Source organism: Sphaeramia orbicularis, chromosome 9 (assembly GCF_902148855.1).
Source record: "Sphaeramia orbicularis chromosome 9, fSphaOr1.1, whole genome shotgun sequence".
Classification (NCBI taxonomy): Eukaryota; Metazoa; Chordata; class Actinopteri; order Kurtiformes; family Apogonidae; genus Sphaeramia; species Sphaeramia orbicularis.
This window is the reverse complement of record NC_043965.1, coordinates 56,922,875-56,937,952: the sequence shown is the minus strand read 5'-3', so window position 1 is coordinate 56,937,952 and position 15,078 is coordinate 56,922,875. Positions and strand designations below refer to the sequence as shown.

Genomic DNA, 15,078 nt, shown 5'->3' with positions numbered 1-15,078 from the left:
TGTCATGGATTTAACCCACACAGTTGAACTAACCATTCTGTTTTATGGTAAGGTCAGATTTACTGCCGCGCCAATAAACACCTTTCAAATGGAATGTCAGTCATCACATGTTTAGTCATTCAAACACTGGTGTTTCAAAAGAATGAAAAAAACAGAACAGAGCCAGTCTGTTGAACGACTCTTTTCAGTGAACGACTCCTGATTGAACGACTCCCTTCAAAGAACCGACAGTCCCATCACTATTTAACCTCAGGTAACCCCGCCTGCTCATAAATATAATTTGCCAGACTTATTTAGCCATAATATAAACATTACTGTTATTAATACATTTAGACAAGACATATGTAAACATTCAAAGAAGTTTAAAGAAACCAAACAGTTACCATTTTCAGCAGTGGCGTTATTTGAACCCCTTTACTCAGTCTGAACAGTGTTATCATGTCACCCAGAAGTCTGAACACACACACACACACACACACACACACACACACACACACACCCATACACACACTGACTCCAAGAGGCTGTTTTGTAAGTCACAGCTGACCCTAATAATAATAATAATAATAATAATAATAATAATAATAATAATAATAATAATAATAACCCAGGTGACCTTTTCAGTCACATGATGACAGGTGTATTTAAGTAGTTTGTGAACAAAAGGACATAATCTAACAAAGCAAAAGTAACAATTTATATCAAAACTATTACTTAACTATCAAACATCTATAAATACATAAATAATTCAAAATAAGTAAATGAATTTTTTTCAAATAAGTAAATTACAGTTCAGTATTCGCTTTTATTTGTTAGCCGTTATCAGAAGTTTCTGTTAGTTTGTTGAATCTATTATTATGGCAGAGAATGTTCGTCCTTACCACGTACCCATCTGTAGGGAAATTACTTCATTCTTTCAAAATAAAAGCACAACTTGCCTTAGATAGCATCCATATTTATTTAAGCACAGCTTTCATCTACATACTCTTCATCTCATTGAACTGAGTGGATGTCTGGGAGGTATTTGTGACTGTATTTGAAAGGTTAAAACCATGCATTGTGGACAGTTGTTCTGATAACTATTTTATTGTTGAAACTTCATACCGGAAACATTCTGATATTAGCCCAGGTTGATGCTGTTACGTCACCTATGCGCCGTGTGATGTCAGCACATGCGCCGCTATGTTTTGAAAAGTCGGAGCAGCTGAAGCCTCGCGCTGCAGACTTTTCCAGAGGAGTTTTCCCACTTTTATTCCAAGTGTTCTGGGTCAGACTGAAGGAAAACTGAAGGAAAACATGCCCAAGTCTGTCAGGAAGTCCTGCACCCCCCAGACCCGCACCCCCCAGACCTGCACCCCCCACACCTCCATCAGCAGGTACTTCAGCAGCTCCAACAACCGGCCCAGGATGAAACCAAGTCCACCTGAGCCTCCTGGAGCCAAGGTGAGGAGGACCAGACCAGACCAGACTAGACCAGCACCACACTAGACCAGGACCAGACTAGACCAGCACCAGACTAGACCAGCACCAGACTAGAACAGCACCAGAACAGCACCAGACTAGACCAGCACTAGACTAGACCAGCACCAGACAAGACCAGGACCAGACTAGAACAGCACTAGACTAGACCAGCACTAGACTAGACCAGCACCAGGACTAGACCAGCACCAGACTAGACCAGCACCAGACTAGAACAGCACCAGGACTAGACCAGACTAGACCAGACTAGACCAGGACCAGAGTAGACCAGGACCAGACTAGACCAGCACCAGACTAGACCAGCACCAGACTAGAACAGCACCAGAACAGCACCAGACTAGACCAGCACTAGACTAGACCAGCACCAGACAAGACCAGGACCAGACTAGAACAGCACTAGACTAGACCAGCACTAGACTAGACCAGCACCAGGACTAGACCAGCACCAGACTAGACCAGCACCAGACTAGAACAGCACCAGGACTAGACCAGCACCAGACCAGGACCAGACTAGACCAGACTAGACCAGGACCAGAGTAGACCAGGACCAGACTAGACCAGCACCAGACTAGACCAGCACCAGACTAGACCAGCACCAGACTAGAACAGCACCAGGACTAGACCAGCACCAGACCAGGACCAGACTAGACCAGGACCAGACTAGACCAGGACCAGACTAGACCAGGACCAGAGTAGACCAGCACCAGACTAGACCAGGACCAGACTAGACCAGGAGCAGACTAGACCAGGAGCAGACTAGACCAGGACCAGACTAGACCAGCACCAGACCAGCACCAGACTAGACCAGGACCAGACTAGACCAGCACCAGACTAGACCAGCACCAGACTAGACCAGGACCAGACTAGACCAGCACCAGACTAGACCAGGACCAGACTAGACCAGGACCAGAGTAGACCAGGAGCAGACTAGACCAGGAGCAGACTAGACCAGGAGCAGACTAGACCAGGACCAGACTAGACCAGCACCAGACCAGCACCAGACTAGACCAGGACCAGACTAGACCAGCACCAGACTAGACCAGGACCAGACTAGACCAGGACCAGACTAGACCCAGATCAGCTGTAGAGTCCGTCTCATTCAATCCAACCTGTGTTCGTCCTGGAACAGGGACTTTCCTCTGACCATGATGGTGGACTACCATGCAAGCGAGCCAGACTGGCCCTGCAGGACCAGCAGGACCAGCAGGACCAGCAGGACCCGGACCAGCAGGACCCGGTCTGTGAGCCTGCATCCTGTCAGAGTTATACAGGTCAGTATTCCTGGGGGATGCGTTCCAGGTCAGAACCTTTTCCAAGGTCAGTTCACAACAGGCTGCACTTTAGATGTGTGGTGGGTCTGAGCAGAACCTGTGAGCAGAACCTGTGAGCGGAACCTGTGAGCAGAACCTGTGAGCGGAACCTGTGAGCAGAACCTGTGAGCAGAACCTGTGAGCAGAACCTTTGAGCTGAACCTGTGAGCAGAACCTGTGAGCAGAACCTGTGAGCAGAACCTATGAGCAGAACCTATGAGCAGAACCTGTGAGCAGAACCTGTGAGCAGAACCTTTGAGCTGAACCTGTGAGCAGAACCTGTGAGCAGAACCTATGAGCAGAACCTGTGAGCAGAACCTGTGAGCAGAACCTATGAGCAGAACCTGTGAGCTGAACCTGTGAGCAGAACCTTTGAGCTGAACCTGTGAGCAGAACCTTTGAGCTGAACCTGTGAGCGGAACCTGTGAGCTGAACCTGTGAGCGGAACCTGTGAGCGGAACCTGTGAGCAGAACCTATGAGCAGAACCTTTGAGCTGAACCTGTGAGCAGAACCTTTGAGCAGAACCTGTGAGCAGAACCTGTGAGCAGAACCTGTGAGCTGAACCTGTGAGCAGAACCTGTGAGCAGAACCTATGAGCAGAACCTGTGAGCAGAACCTGTGAGCGGAACCTGTGAGCTGAACCTGTGAGCTGAACCTATGAGCAGAACCTGTGAGCAGAACCTATGAGCAGAACCTTTGAGCTGAACCTGTGAGCAGAACCTTTGAGCAGAACCTGTGAGCAGAACCTGTGAGCTGAACCTGTGAGCGGAACCTTTGAGCTGAACCTGTGAGCTGAACCTGTGAGCGGAACCTGTGAGCGGAACCTGTGAGCTGAACCTGTGAGCTGAACCTATGAGCAGAACCTGTGAGCAGAACCTGTGAGCAGAACCTATGAGCAGAACCTTTGAGCAGAACCTGTGAGCAGAACCTGTGAGCTGAACCTGTGAGCGGAACCTTTGAGCGGAACCTGTGAGCGGAACCTGTGAGCGGAACCTGTGAGCGGAACCTGTGAGCAGAAGCTGTGAGCTGAACCTGTGAGCGGAACCTTTGAGCGGAACCTGTGAGCGGAACCTGTGAGCGGAACCTGTGAGCTGAACCTGTGAGCTGAACCTGTGAGCAGAACCTGTGAGCAGAACCTGTGAACAGAGCGGCACCACAGGCTGGACTCAGCTGTCTGCTCTGTGAACTGTAGGAAGTGGACGACAGCCCAAAGAACGCTCTGTCATGTGACTGATGGGTTAGATACATGTGGGTGTGGCCTCATAGGCACCACCAGACTGACAGACGGACTTATTTACTGATTTATTTACTTACTTATGTTTATTTACTTACTTATGTTTATTTACTTACTTATGTACTTACTTATTTATTTACTTACTTGTGTACTTACTCACTTATTTACTTATTTATTTACTTATTTATTTACTTACTTGTGTACTTACTCACTTATTTACTTATTTATTTACTTATTTATTTACTTACCTATGTACTTACTTATTTATTTACTTATTTATTTACTTACTTGTGTACTTACTCACTTATTTACTGATTTATTTACTTACCTATGTACTTACTTATTTATTTACTTATTTATTTACTTACTTGTGTACTTACTCACTTATTTACTGATTTATTTACTTACCTATGTACTTACTTATTTATTTACTTATTTATTTACTTACTTGTGTACTTACTCACTTATTTACTTATTTATTTACTTACCTATGTACTTACTTATTTATTTACTTATTTATTTACTTACTTATGTACTTACTTATTTATTTACTTATTTATTTACTTACTTGTGTACTTACTCACTTATGTACTTATTTATTTACTTACTTATGTACTTACTCACTTATTTACTTATTTATTTACTTACTTATGTACTTAGTTATTTACTTTATTCATCCCAAACTGGGAGATTGTAGAGCAGTAGCAGGAGAGTGACTGACAGCAAAAACAGAATACAAGACCAAACACAGTATACATAATAAATTAGAAATATAAAAAACAGAAATGGTAGAAAATTCGTCCAATAAACCAATAAGGTGCGACAGTGAGCTGTAATGTGCAAATGAAAAGTGGACTTTTTCAGTCAAATGGACAGTGAGGTGCACAGTGGAAGTGTATTTCTGAGCAGGTCTGACCATCACACAGAGGTGAGTTTATGTGCAGTGGAATCACATGTGACAGGAAGCATTTCCTGCGTCCGCTGGAGAAGGTGTTCTGCTGTCCGTCCAGTGTGTGCTGCACAGGCTGCTCATCGTTGTCCATGATGGATTTGAGTTTTTGGAGCGTCCTCCTGTCCGCCGCGCTCTGAAAAGAGTCCATCCTGACACCGGTTACTGATGCCGCCGCTCCAACAAACAGCAGAAGAGACGATGGGCTGGTCTAACGAACTGGGAGAAGAGCTCCAACATCTGGTTGTGTGTGTTGAAGGATCTGAGCTTCTTCACACAGTAGTGTGCTCGTCCCCTTCTGGTCCACAGCCTGGGTGTTGGGTTTCCAGTCCAGTCTGTCGTTGTTGTATTTCTGCTCCTCCCCCCTCCTCCCCCCTCCTCCCCCCTCATCTGAAGGGGCCCAGAAGGTGTCTTCTTCTTCCTGAAGTCAGTCACCATCTCTCTGGTCTTGTTGATGTTCAGCCTCAGGTGATTGTGTTCAGTCCATTCACTGTCCTCTACCCCCCCCCAGAAGACTTCTGCTGCACTAATAACTAATCAACCAATCACATGGCAGAAATGCGTTCAGGCTACTTTCAAACTGTTATTAAATGATGACAGAATGAAGGTCCAGTTTCAGTCATCCCTGGGTAAATATGTGTCACATGCGACACGTGCAGAGTTGTGCAAAAGTCTTGGGCAGCCTCGAGGTTTGTTGTTTCTGCAGGGTGAGGATGACTGTTTGTCTTTGTAAGAAATATGAAGGAAATCTGTGCACAGTAGTGAAACACACACTCACAAAATCCCAGCTGAACATGGACTTTGGATGAAGTCAGCGTTAGTGCGTCCTCCGTTTGGATTCCCTAACCCTTGGTTTGTCTGGGGTTGACTGGTATAGCACACACCACAGGCTTTCAGGGTCTTTTATTCTCTCCTCTGTCCACAGGATCTCATCGAACTTCTACAGGATCCATAGTTGTTTTTCTGAAAAGCATGATCACACATGCATTTCTCAGTTTGTAGTAATATATGTACAACAGGAACATACATGTGTAAACAATATTTAAAACCCGACTGCCTTTACATGCCCGTTACAAAGCAGCACAAACAACAAAGACTGACTGAGACTTTGGCACAGAACTGTACATTTAGCAAAAGGTGGGGCTCTCCATTCTTCTACTAGGTCTGATGAAATACACACAATCATATTTAGGTCGATCTCAGCGGTGACCTGAGTGAATAAAATGGCAGTTTTTCTAAATGATGATTTTATTTATTAAGGACAAAAAAATTGATCAGCCCACCTGGCCCTTTGTGGAAAAGTAAGGAACCGATTAAGTACTTTTTGTGGGTGGGGGGACTGAGTTCAGTGTCACTACCACATCCAGGCCTGATTACTTCCAGACCAGTTGAATCTAGAAGTAACTTCAATAGAACATGTCTGACAAAGTGAAGAAGGATAAAAGGTCTAGAAAAGAAATGAGCGATCTAAAGAAACTCCAGAACAGATGAGAAATGAAGTCCCTGACATCTCAGTCTGGAAAGGATTCAAAGCCTGTCTAATGTGTGGTCCACACCAGGGCTGTAAGAAAACCTCAGTTCTGCAAAATATCATGATACGTCCTTTCACAATACTGTATCGATATTAAAAAGTACTGTATCGATATTAAAAAGTACTGTATCGATAATTTTAGGTGTTTATTCAAATGCAGAAATTGTGGAGGTTCATTTTAGTTTTTTGTTTTTCTTTTTTGGTTATATTTTATTTATTTTTATTTAACACTATTTTATTAAATATTGGTTATTTGAATCCTCCTAAAAGTACTTTTTTTCTGTCTGAGAGGCAGATGTCGGTTCCTTTGTTTGGATTGAACTCAAATCCTGTTCTGATGTTAGTTGTGAACTAATAGAATCTGAACATTTGAACAGGATCTGAAACTGGAATGTCTGGAAAACACAATTTCAGTTTGAACACAGAAAAAATTCAGTGATATAGCATCAGATCCTGTTGGGATCAAATAAAAATGTGTTTAGTATTTGTGCAGATTTTGGGTGTAATTCAATTCTTAAAGGAAATAGTCATTTAAAAAAAAGAAAACAAAAATAGCCTTTTTAACAGTATCATGATATATCGTGTTCCTAGTGTTATGATTTGTATCGTTTCACCAGGTTCTTGCCGATACACAGCCCTAGTCCACACGTAACGTCACTGGCGCTAGCATGAAAACAAAACTGAAATTTAATACGTGTTCAGTGTCCAATTCCTGATTTCTCTGTCACTGTTGTTCAGCAGATCTTGCAGGACATCTTCACAACGTCTAGCCTGTATCCACTGGACCCCCTCCTCTGCTCTATGGGCCCCCCACAAATGCTGGCCCCCATGAATTCCTCATGTTTACCCCCCCCCCCCCCCCCCCCCCCCCCACATCATCGCCCCTAATGTTTGAGTGTCATTTCTTCTCCCTGTAGGAAAGAAGCTGCCTCTGAGTGGAGCAGGAGGCCTCTGTTCGTCCACCTTAGACAAACTGAAAGGCTTCAGCTGCACCGTGGAGTCGAGTGTCGGCCGTACTGACACAGACAAGGACGCAAAGATGACCGGTGATAACGGCCAAAGGAGTGACCACACACAGCAGCAAACAATCCTGACTAGAGTTCAACTGAAAGAGGAAGAAGACGAAGAAGAAGAAGAAGAAGAAGAAGAGGGGTTTAGTGAGAAGGGAAGTTCCAAACAGGTAGTATATTTAGTCTCATTACATGTCATTCACAGCTGGTGTTGAAAATCACTTCTACAAAGAAGAAGTGACTGAACAAACACTGAAGAACTAAAGTAACCGTGAACTGAACGGTACAAAAGTAACATGCATGACAGGGTGGTGAAATGAAAGGTCAGCCACTGCCCTCTGCTAAGACCCCCCCCCCCCCCCCCCATTCTCTCAGTTTGTCAATCCAGGAGGAGGAAAAAAGGGTGCCGAGGCGAGTCCTCTGACAGACTCTAGTGCCCCCTCCAGACGCGCTAAGAGTGTTTACACCCCCCTGGAGCAACAGGTCATCCAGCTGAAGCAGAAGCACAAGGATGCTTTACTGGCGGTGGAGTGTGGTTATAAGTACAGGTTCTTTGGAGACGATGCAGAGGTGAGTATTGGAAGTCTGTTGGCAGTTGTCTATTCAAGGGTAATAATACCCCCAATATAGTATGTCATAATAATAATAATATATATAATAATAATGTATATAATAATGCATTTTCAGCATTAGTTTTTATTTTTCTTTTCAGTTTCTCAAATCATATTTAATATCATGTGATTAAAACGTTGTGCTGCCACCTGCTGGTGGAAAAACTGCCACAGCTAAAATACTGGATGTCTTCATATCACACACAAAAATAGTAGTGTAAATGACATTAGTGAAGTTAGCAGCTAATGCTAGCAGTCTATGTCTGTGTCAAAACTCCTTTGAAATCTCATTTAGTGCCTAACAGTTGTGCACATCAGCCTCTTTTAAAATACTGTATGTTTCAGTGTGGCACGACCTACCTAATTTAGGTAGCCTATGTTGTGGATGTACAGTGCATCCACAAAGTATTCACAGTGTTACACTTTTTTTTTTTTTTTTTTACATTTTTGTGTGTTGCAGCCTTATCACAAAATAAATTAAATAATTTTTTTTACCTCAAAATTCTACATGCAATACTTCATAACTTTTGCAAAGTTATTAAAAATAAAAACAAAAATATAACGTATACATTTAAGTATTCAGAGCGTTTGTTCAGTACCTTGTTGACTCATCTTTGGCACCAATTACAGCCTCAAGTCTGTTTGAATATGATGCTACCAGCTTAGCACACCTATTTTTGGGACCTTTCTCCCATTTTTCTTTGCAGAATCTTTCAAGTTCCATCAGGTTGTTTACTGTATGATCTGGGTTATGATCTGCGTCAGCTGGTCAGCTCTAAGTTCTGCAGTGTGGTATGAAATAAATGTTGGGACAATATAAATGTTTATTGAAAAGGTTCTGCAGTGAATGCACACTGCAATTGATGCTAAAGGCAGTTCAATGAAATATTAAAGTGAGACTTTTTTTTGCCTCAGCTGTGTATGAGCATGTCAGTTGCAAAACATAAAAAATATAATAAGTAACAAATATAATACAGTCAAATGGCTGTTGTAGAATAACAAGTAGAAATATTCAGGAAAAGTGTAAACAGCAGTACTTTACTTGGTAAAATGTACTTCAGCAGGTTGGGGAACTTGCTGAATCATCATTTGTCCTCTTTTATCTTGTGAACAGATCGCTGCAAAAGAGCTGAACATCGTTTGTCATCTTGATCATAACTTCATGACGTGCAGCATCCCCACACATCGTCTGTTTGTCCATGTCCGACGGCTAGTATCCCATGGACACAAGGTAACAAAAACATCTGACATTCCACATCACCGCAGCTTGGTTTCAACAGTGTCACAACCGTCGCTTCTTTGCATCGTCTGTTCTTTGTAGGTGGGTGTGGTCAAGCAGACGGAGACGTCTGCAATCAAAGCTTCAGGGGCCAATAGGAATGCTCTGTTCACTCGTGAGCTCACAGCTCTGTACACAAAGTCCACTCTGGTGGGAGAGGGTATCCTTCAGATAAGATACCATCAGAAGGGTAGTGACAGTTACAGAGAAGAAAACACTAAAAAAACGACAAGTTCATCAAGATGATGCCAGTCACCCTTTCTACTGTCATCAGCGCTCAGAAGTCTGTTCAGTGACAGGCTCAAAACAACTCCTTTGTCCCTTGAGCCATCAAACTGTACTATATACTGTATATATATACATACATAATGGGGAAAATGTCACATGTCTATAAAAACATCAGTTTTGTTTCAATATCCGTCAGACTTGGCACATATATAAACACAATTGATATGCTGACATCAGCACATGCATAGACATGATGACATCAGCTGGATTGCTGTCAAAATAAACTACAATACATGTGAGGGGTGGGGTTTGATGTGCCCGTCACCACTTATTATTATTATTATTATTATTATTATTATTATTATTATTATTGTGATTAATAATATTACTTTTATTATTACTACCTTGCTACTTGTTGTTTCTACTAGTACCGGTGCAATTGCCTGTTTTTTTATTTTATTTTATTTTTTATAGTTATTGTTTTGCTTTTTCTTTTGGTATTTCTTGTGTGTATATTTGGTGTTGGTGCTGTTATTGGAACCACAATTTCCTGAGGGCTCTGACCAAAGGATCAGTAAAGTTCTGTCTAATCTAATCTAATCTAATCTAATCTAATCTATCTGAATAATAAGATAAAATGCAATAAAATAAGACTTTATTCATCCCATCATTGGGAAATTTCACAGCTGACAGCAGCAGACATGAAAATAAAGTGCGTAGAAGACAGGTTGAAAATATACAGCTGTGAAACAGCAAATGTAAAGAGAAGAAAAAACTGTAAATCTGCGTATCTCCGTTTTCCACTGGGGCTGGAACAGTCTGGTGCTGCAGGAGCTGCTCAGGGCCTCTGCAGGGTGATGCAGGGGGTGGGACGGCTTCTCCATGATGGACGTCAGTGTGGCCGGCCTCCCTCTGTCCACCACCTCCTTAGAATGTGTGTGTGGGTTTGAGGATCTGTGGTTTGTCTCAAGCTTGTCCTTAACAGATTCTTCAGATGTAAACCCGGTGTGCAGACTGGGGGACGTGGAGGGCGGAGCCTGCGCTGACGTCGTCTCTGACCCTCCAGACAGCTTCCTGCTGTGTATCAGTGAGACCTGGGACAAACTGAAGAAGCAGCTGACTGTAGGACTGGTGGTGAGTCTCACCCAAACATCTGTCATCAGACCCCCATCTGGACCAACAGGACATGGGAGAAGCACTGGTGCTAATGAACTACTGCCTGTGTGGGAAAAGAGTAGCTTCAACACAAAAGTCACTCCTACTGAGATGTTTCATATTTACTTTGATCTTCATTTCCACTAGGGCTGAACGATATGGACAAAATTTCATATCTCGATATTCATGCCAGATGTCTCGATATCGATACGATATGATATGACTACGGGTTCGGTGAAAACCAAGCACTTTTCTGAAAAATACAAACATAATACAAAAGAATGTGGAAAGTGTAGTTTTATTCATAAGAACTCACTGCCAGTCATCAACAGTAACATAAAGTACCAATAAATAAAAGACAAATCAAACATTTTACTGCAGCTCTGCTTTACCAGTAAACACCACATATGTGCAGCAGCAGCTGGTGGAAGGGGGAACACTGACAGTGCACTGAAGTGCAACATGTTCTATTCTAAAGACAACAGAAGAGTTTCAGAAGATGCATCTGCTCCTCACAGAACACCTTCTGCAGATTCTGTCCCAGGAACACTGGCTTGTTCCCGTGTCTGCCTTCAGACAGGACCTGTCACAGCTCCCACTGTGTCCTGATGCACTACAGCTTCTGTCTGAGCCACAGCTGCTGGCCTGCATGCACAGCTAGTGTCGCTAAGCCGGGAAAGTTGACTTTGTGAGTTCTCCGCCACAGAAGGGGGTCCTCTTGGTTGTCAGCTGTGGAGGACTGCATGTAGGCGCTCAGCTCAGCTTCTGTGGCAGCAGTGGGATCCATAGATCCATGTATCGTTGCTTTTTCAACATTAAGATCTTGAATGTTCATATCTAGATATAGATACGATAACGATATATCTTTCAGCCCTAATTTCCACAATCAGTTTCTTTGAATATGATGTCCAGTGATTCAGATATATTCTTTCATTTATTTATTACCTTGACTCAGATCATTAAGATTAAACATAATAACTCACAGAAACTACATATAAATGTTAGTTTTAAGTTTGAAATGTGTAAATTAATGATACATTTTTTTTTTGCGCTGGTCAACCATTTTTCAGAAACGATCTGCCTCAGAAATTTAATGTGGCAAATCTTACATACTTAAATAAGATGAACTGGAAAATAAATGTCAAAAGTGCCAGTTAGCTGATGTTTTCAATGTGTACAATAAAGTGTTATTTCATTTATTAGTTTATGTACATTTCTCCCATAGATTTATGAATCTTCCGCTAGAACCTAAAGTGAATGTCCTATAATGTGTTGACAGTATTTTGCTCTTAGACGAACCTTCCTTTAGAATAAAACCCATTCTGTCTGTAATTCTCAGAATTTCACAGTTTGACTCCAGAATATATCTCGAAAACTAAGACCAACCAGCATTCTTCACACGCCTTCAGTTTCCCCGTTGTTTTAACCGGTCTGGTTAAAAGACCATATCCCAATCTGATTATGATCCATCATCAGAATCATATTTTCCCACCTTTAATAAAATGTAGTTGAGTTACAGCCAAGTTTTCTCTGGTCTCTTTGGGAAAACTGTATGTCTTCTTCTGAATCTACACATTTGGTACTATTTCATAAAAACATAACCTTCATTCTGGAAAACAATCCAAACTCAAGACATCAGATGATAGAAAAAACCCTACGGTTCTTTTCAAGCTACATGCGTATCATGACCCTCATATCATAACTATGGAACTCCACAAATGGACCAAAGTCTGTGGAGCCGTTGGATTCAGGGGCTTCGTTTCTAACAGGGCTCTGGGATACAACACACTAATGACTAATGTCAGAATAGAGGTTTATATTATGGGATAAATATCATTGCATTGGTTAGTTTGGGTTAAACTGTTATCTTTGTTTCCAACATTCCTCACAAATGGTTTTGACTTCATTTCTCTCAACGCTGATTTTTTTCCCATGACTCTGATTTTAAATGCTCTTCCTCTAAATGTGTAAAAGTGTTTTCATGCTCTGACTGTAAATAATAATGTTCTAACACATCTAACCATCTACTTTTTTCACGTCTCACTGAGGAAGAAAAATCTCCTATTAAGTTTTTAGGAAATATTCATGTTTCTAAACTATATGGACATAAATAATGGGACACATCATGTCTACACCTGTAAGATGCCCTGTTTATGAGGATTGGACATAGAAACATTAGTATTAATAATCAATATGTTTAGTTATCCCATAATCTAAAACTATATTCTGTCATTAGTCATTATTGTTTTGTATCCCAGACCCCTGAATTCAACGTGTCCACATACTTTTGTCCATTTGTGTATGAGTTAGACATTGGTACTATGAGGCTAACCTTATGTTTTCTGTGTATTGTCATGTTATGAACACAGGCGGTTCAGCCCAGCACAGGAGACATCTTACTGGACTGTTTCCCTGATGGTTCATCTCGCTCTGAGCTGGAGACTCGTGTCCTAAAGATAAACCCAGTGGAGATCCTGGTGCCCTCTGACCTCTCAGAACCCACTCAAAGACTGCTGCAGAGCATCACTAATGCCAGGTATTCTACTGTCAGACACTCAGACCGCTGCAGAGCATCACTAATGCCAGGTATTGTACTGTCAGACACTCAGACCGCTGCAGAGCATCACTAATGCCAGGTATTCTACTGTCAGACACTCAGACCGCTGCAGAGCATCACTAATGCCAGGTATTCTACTGTCAGACACTCAGACCGCTGCAGAGCATCACTAATGCCAGGTATTGTACTGTCAGACACTCAGACCGCTGCAGAGCATCACTAATGCCAGGTGTTCTACTGTCAGACACTCAGACCGCTGCAGAGCATCACTAATGCCAGGTGTTCTACTGTCAGACACTCAGACCGCTGCAGAGCATCACTAATGCCAGGTGTTCTACTGTCAGACACTCAGACCGCTGCAGAGCATCACTAATGCCAGGTGTTCTACTGTCAGACACTCAGACCGCTGCAGAGCATCACTAATGCCAGGTGTTCTACTGTCAGACAATCAGACCGCTGCAGAGCATCACTAATGCCAGGTGTTCTACTGTCAGACAATCAGACCGCTGCAGAGCATCACTAATGCCAGGTGTTCTACTGTCAGACACTCAGACCGCTGCAGAGCATCACTAATGCCAGGTATTGTACTGTCAGACACTCAGACCGCTGCAGAGCATCACTAATGCCAGGTGTTCTACTGTCAGACACTCAGACCGCTGCAGAGCATCACTAATGCCAGGTGTTCTACTGTCAGACACTCAGACCGCTGCAGAGCATCACTAATGCCAGGTGTTCTACTGTCAGACACTCAGACCGCTGCAGAGCATCACTAATGCCAGGTGTTCTACTGTCAGACACTCAGACCGCTGCAGAGCATCACTAATGCCAGGTGTTCTACTGTCAGACACTCAGACCGCTGCAGAGCATCACTAATGCCAGGTGTTCTACTGTCAGACACTCAGACCGCTGCAGAGCATCACTAATGCCAGGTGTTCTACTGTCAGACACTCAGACCGCTGCAGAGCATCACTAATGCCAGGTGTTCTACTGTCAGACACTAGGTGGCAGTCTGGTCTTTCTTACTTCAGTACAGGAGCTTCTCTCTGAGGTGTTTGACTTGTTCTGTCATCCAAAGTGGCAATAGTGTGTGTGTCTGTTAGGGTGTGTGTGTGTGTCTGTTGCGTTTGGAAGGCCTGTGTTTTCCTTCCCTCTGGCAGGTGGACAGGTGGTCTGTTGTTTTTTCTGTGTGTGTATCTGTGTGTATCTGTGTGTGTGTGACAGGTGGTCTGTCGTTTTGTCTGTGTGTGTGTGTGTGTGTGTGTATATGTGTGTGTGTGTGTGTGACAGATGGTCTGTTGTTTTGTCTGTGTGTGTGTGTATCTGTGTGTGTGTGTGTGTTTGTGTGTGTGTATCTGTGTGTGTGTGTGTGTGTGTGTGTATCTGTGTGTGTGTGTGTGACAGGTGGTCTGTTGTTTTGTCTGTGTGTGTATCTGTGTGTGTGTGTGTGACAGGTGGTCTGTTGTTTTGTCTGTGTGTGTATGTGTGTGTGTGTGTGTGTGTATCTGTGCGTGTGCGTGTGTGTGTATATCTGTGTGTGTGTGTGTGTGTATCTGTGCGTGTGTGTGTGTGTGTGTGTGTGTATATCTGTGTGTGTGTGTGTGTGTGTGTGACAGGTGGTCTGTAGTTTTGTCTGTGGATCCTTGACTCAGTCTGGTTGAAAGTCAGTGTAGGCTCATAGAGTGGAGGTGGAAGTGGACCTCAGGACCCTGGGGGGCTGGTGCAGGGCTAAAGGGG

At 43.1% G+C, this 15,078-nt stretch overlaps 1 protein-coding gene across 5 annotated transcripts in view; it reads left to right on the top strand.

Moving 5' to 3' along the window:
• The first annotated feature begins 1,202 nt into the window (after positions 1–1,202).
• msh3 (mutS homolog 3 (E. coli)) overlaps positions 1,203–15,078 on the top strand; it is a 200,187-nt gene continuing 186,311 nt past the window's right edge. For 3 of the 5 annotated variants that reach the window (XM_030142644.1, XM_030142643.1, XM_030142648.1), the window contains exons 1-9: positions 1,204–1,443; positions 2,609–2,667; positions 2,701–2,750; positions 7,422–7,689; positions 7,877–8,084; positions 9,240–9,356; positions 9,447–9,564; positions 10,627–10,766; positions 13,157–13,323. In XM_030142644.1, coding sequence (XP_029998504.1) covers positions 1,297–1,443; positions 2,609–2,667; positions 2,701–2,750; positions 7,422–7,689; positions 7,877–8,084; positions 9,240–9,356; positions 9,447–9,564; positions 10,627–10,766; positions 13,157–13,323 — 1,274 coding nt within the window. In that variant the 5' untranslated portion in view covers positions 1,204–1,296. Of the gene's footprint in view, positions 1,444–2,608; positions 2,668–2,700; positions 2,751–7,421; positions 7,690–7,876; positions 8,085–9,239; positions 9,357–9,446; positions 9,565–10,626; positions 10,767–13,156; positions 13,324–15,078 lie in introns of all 5 variants that reach the window. The other 2 variants (XM_030142646.1, XM_030142645.1) reach the window with 2 other exon arrangements.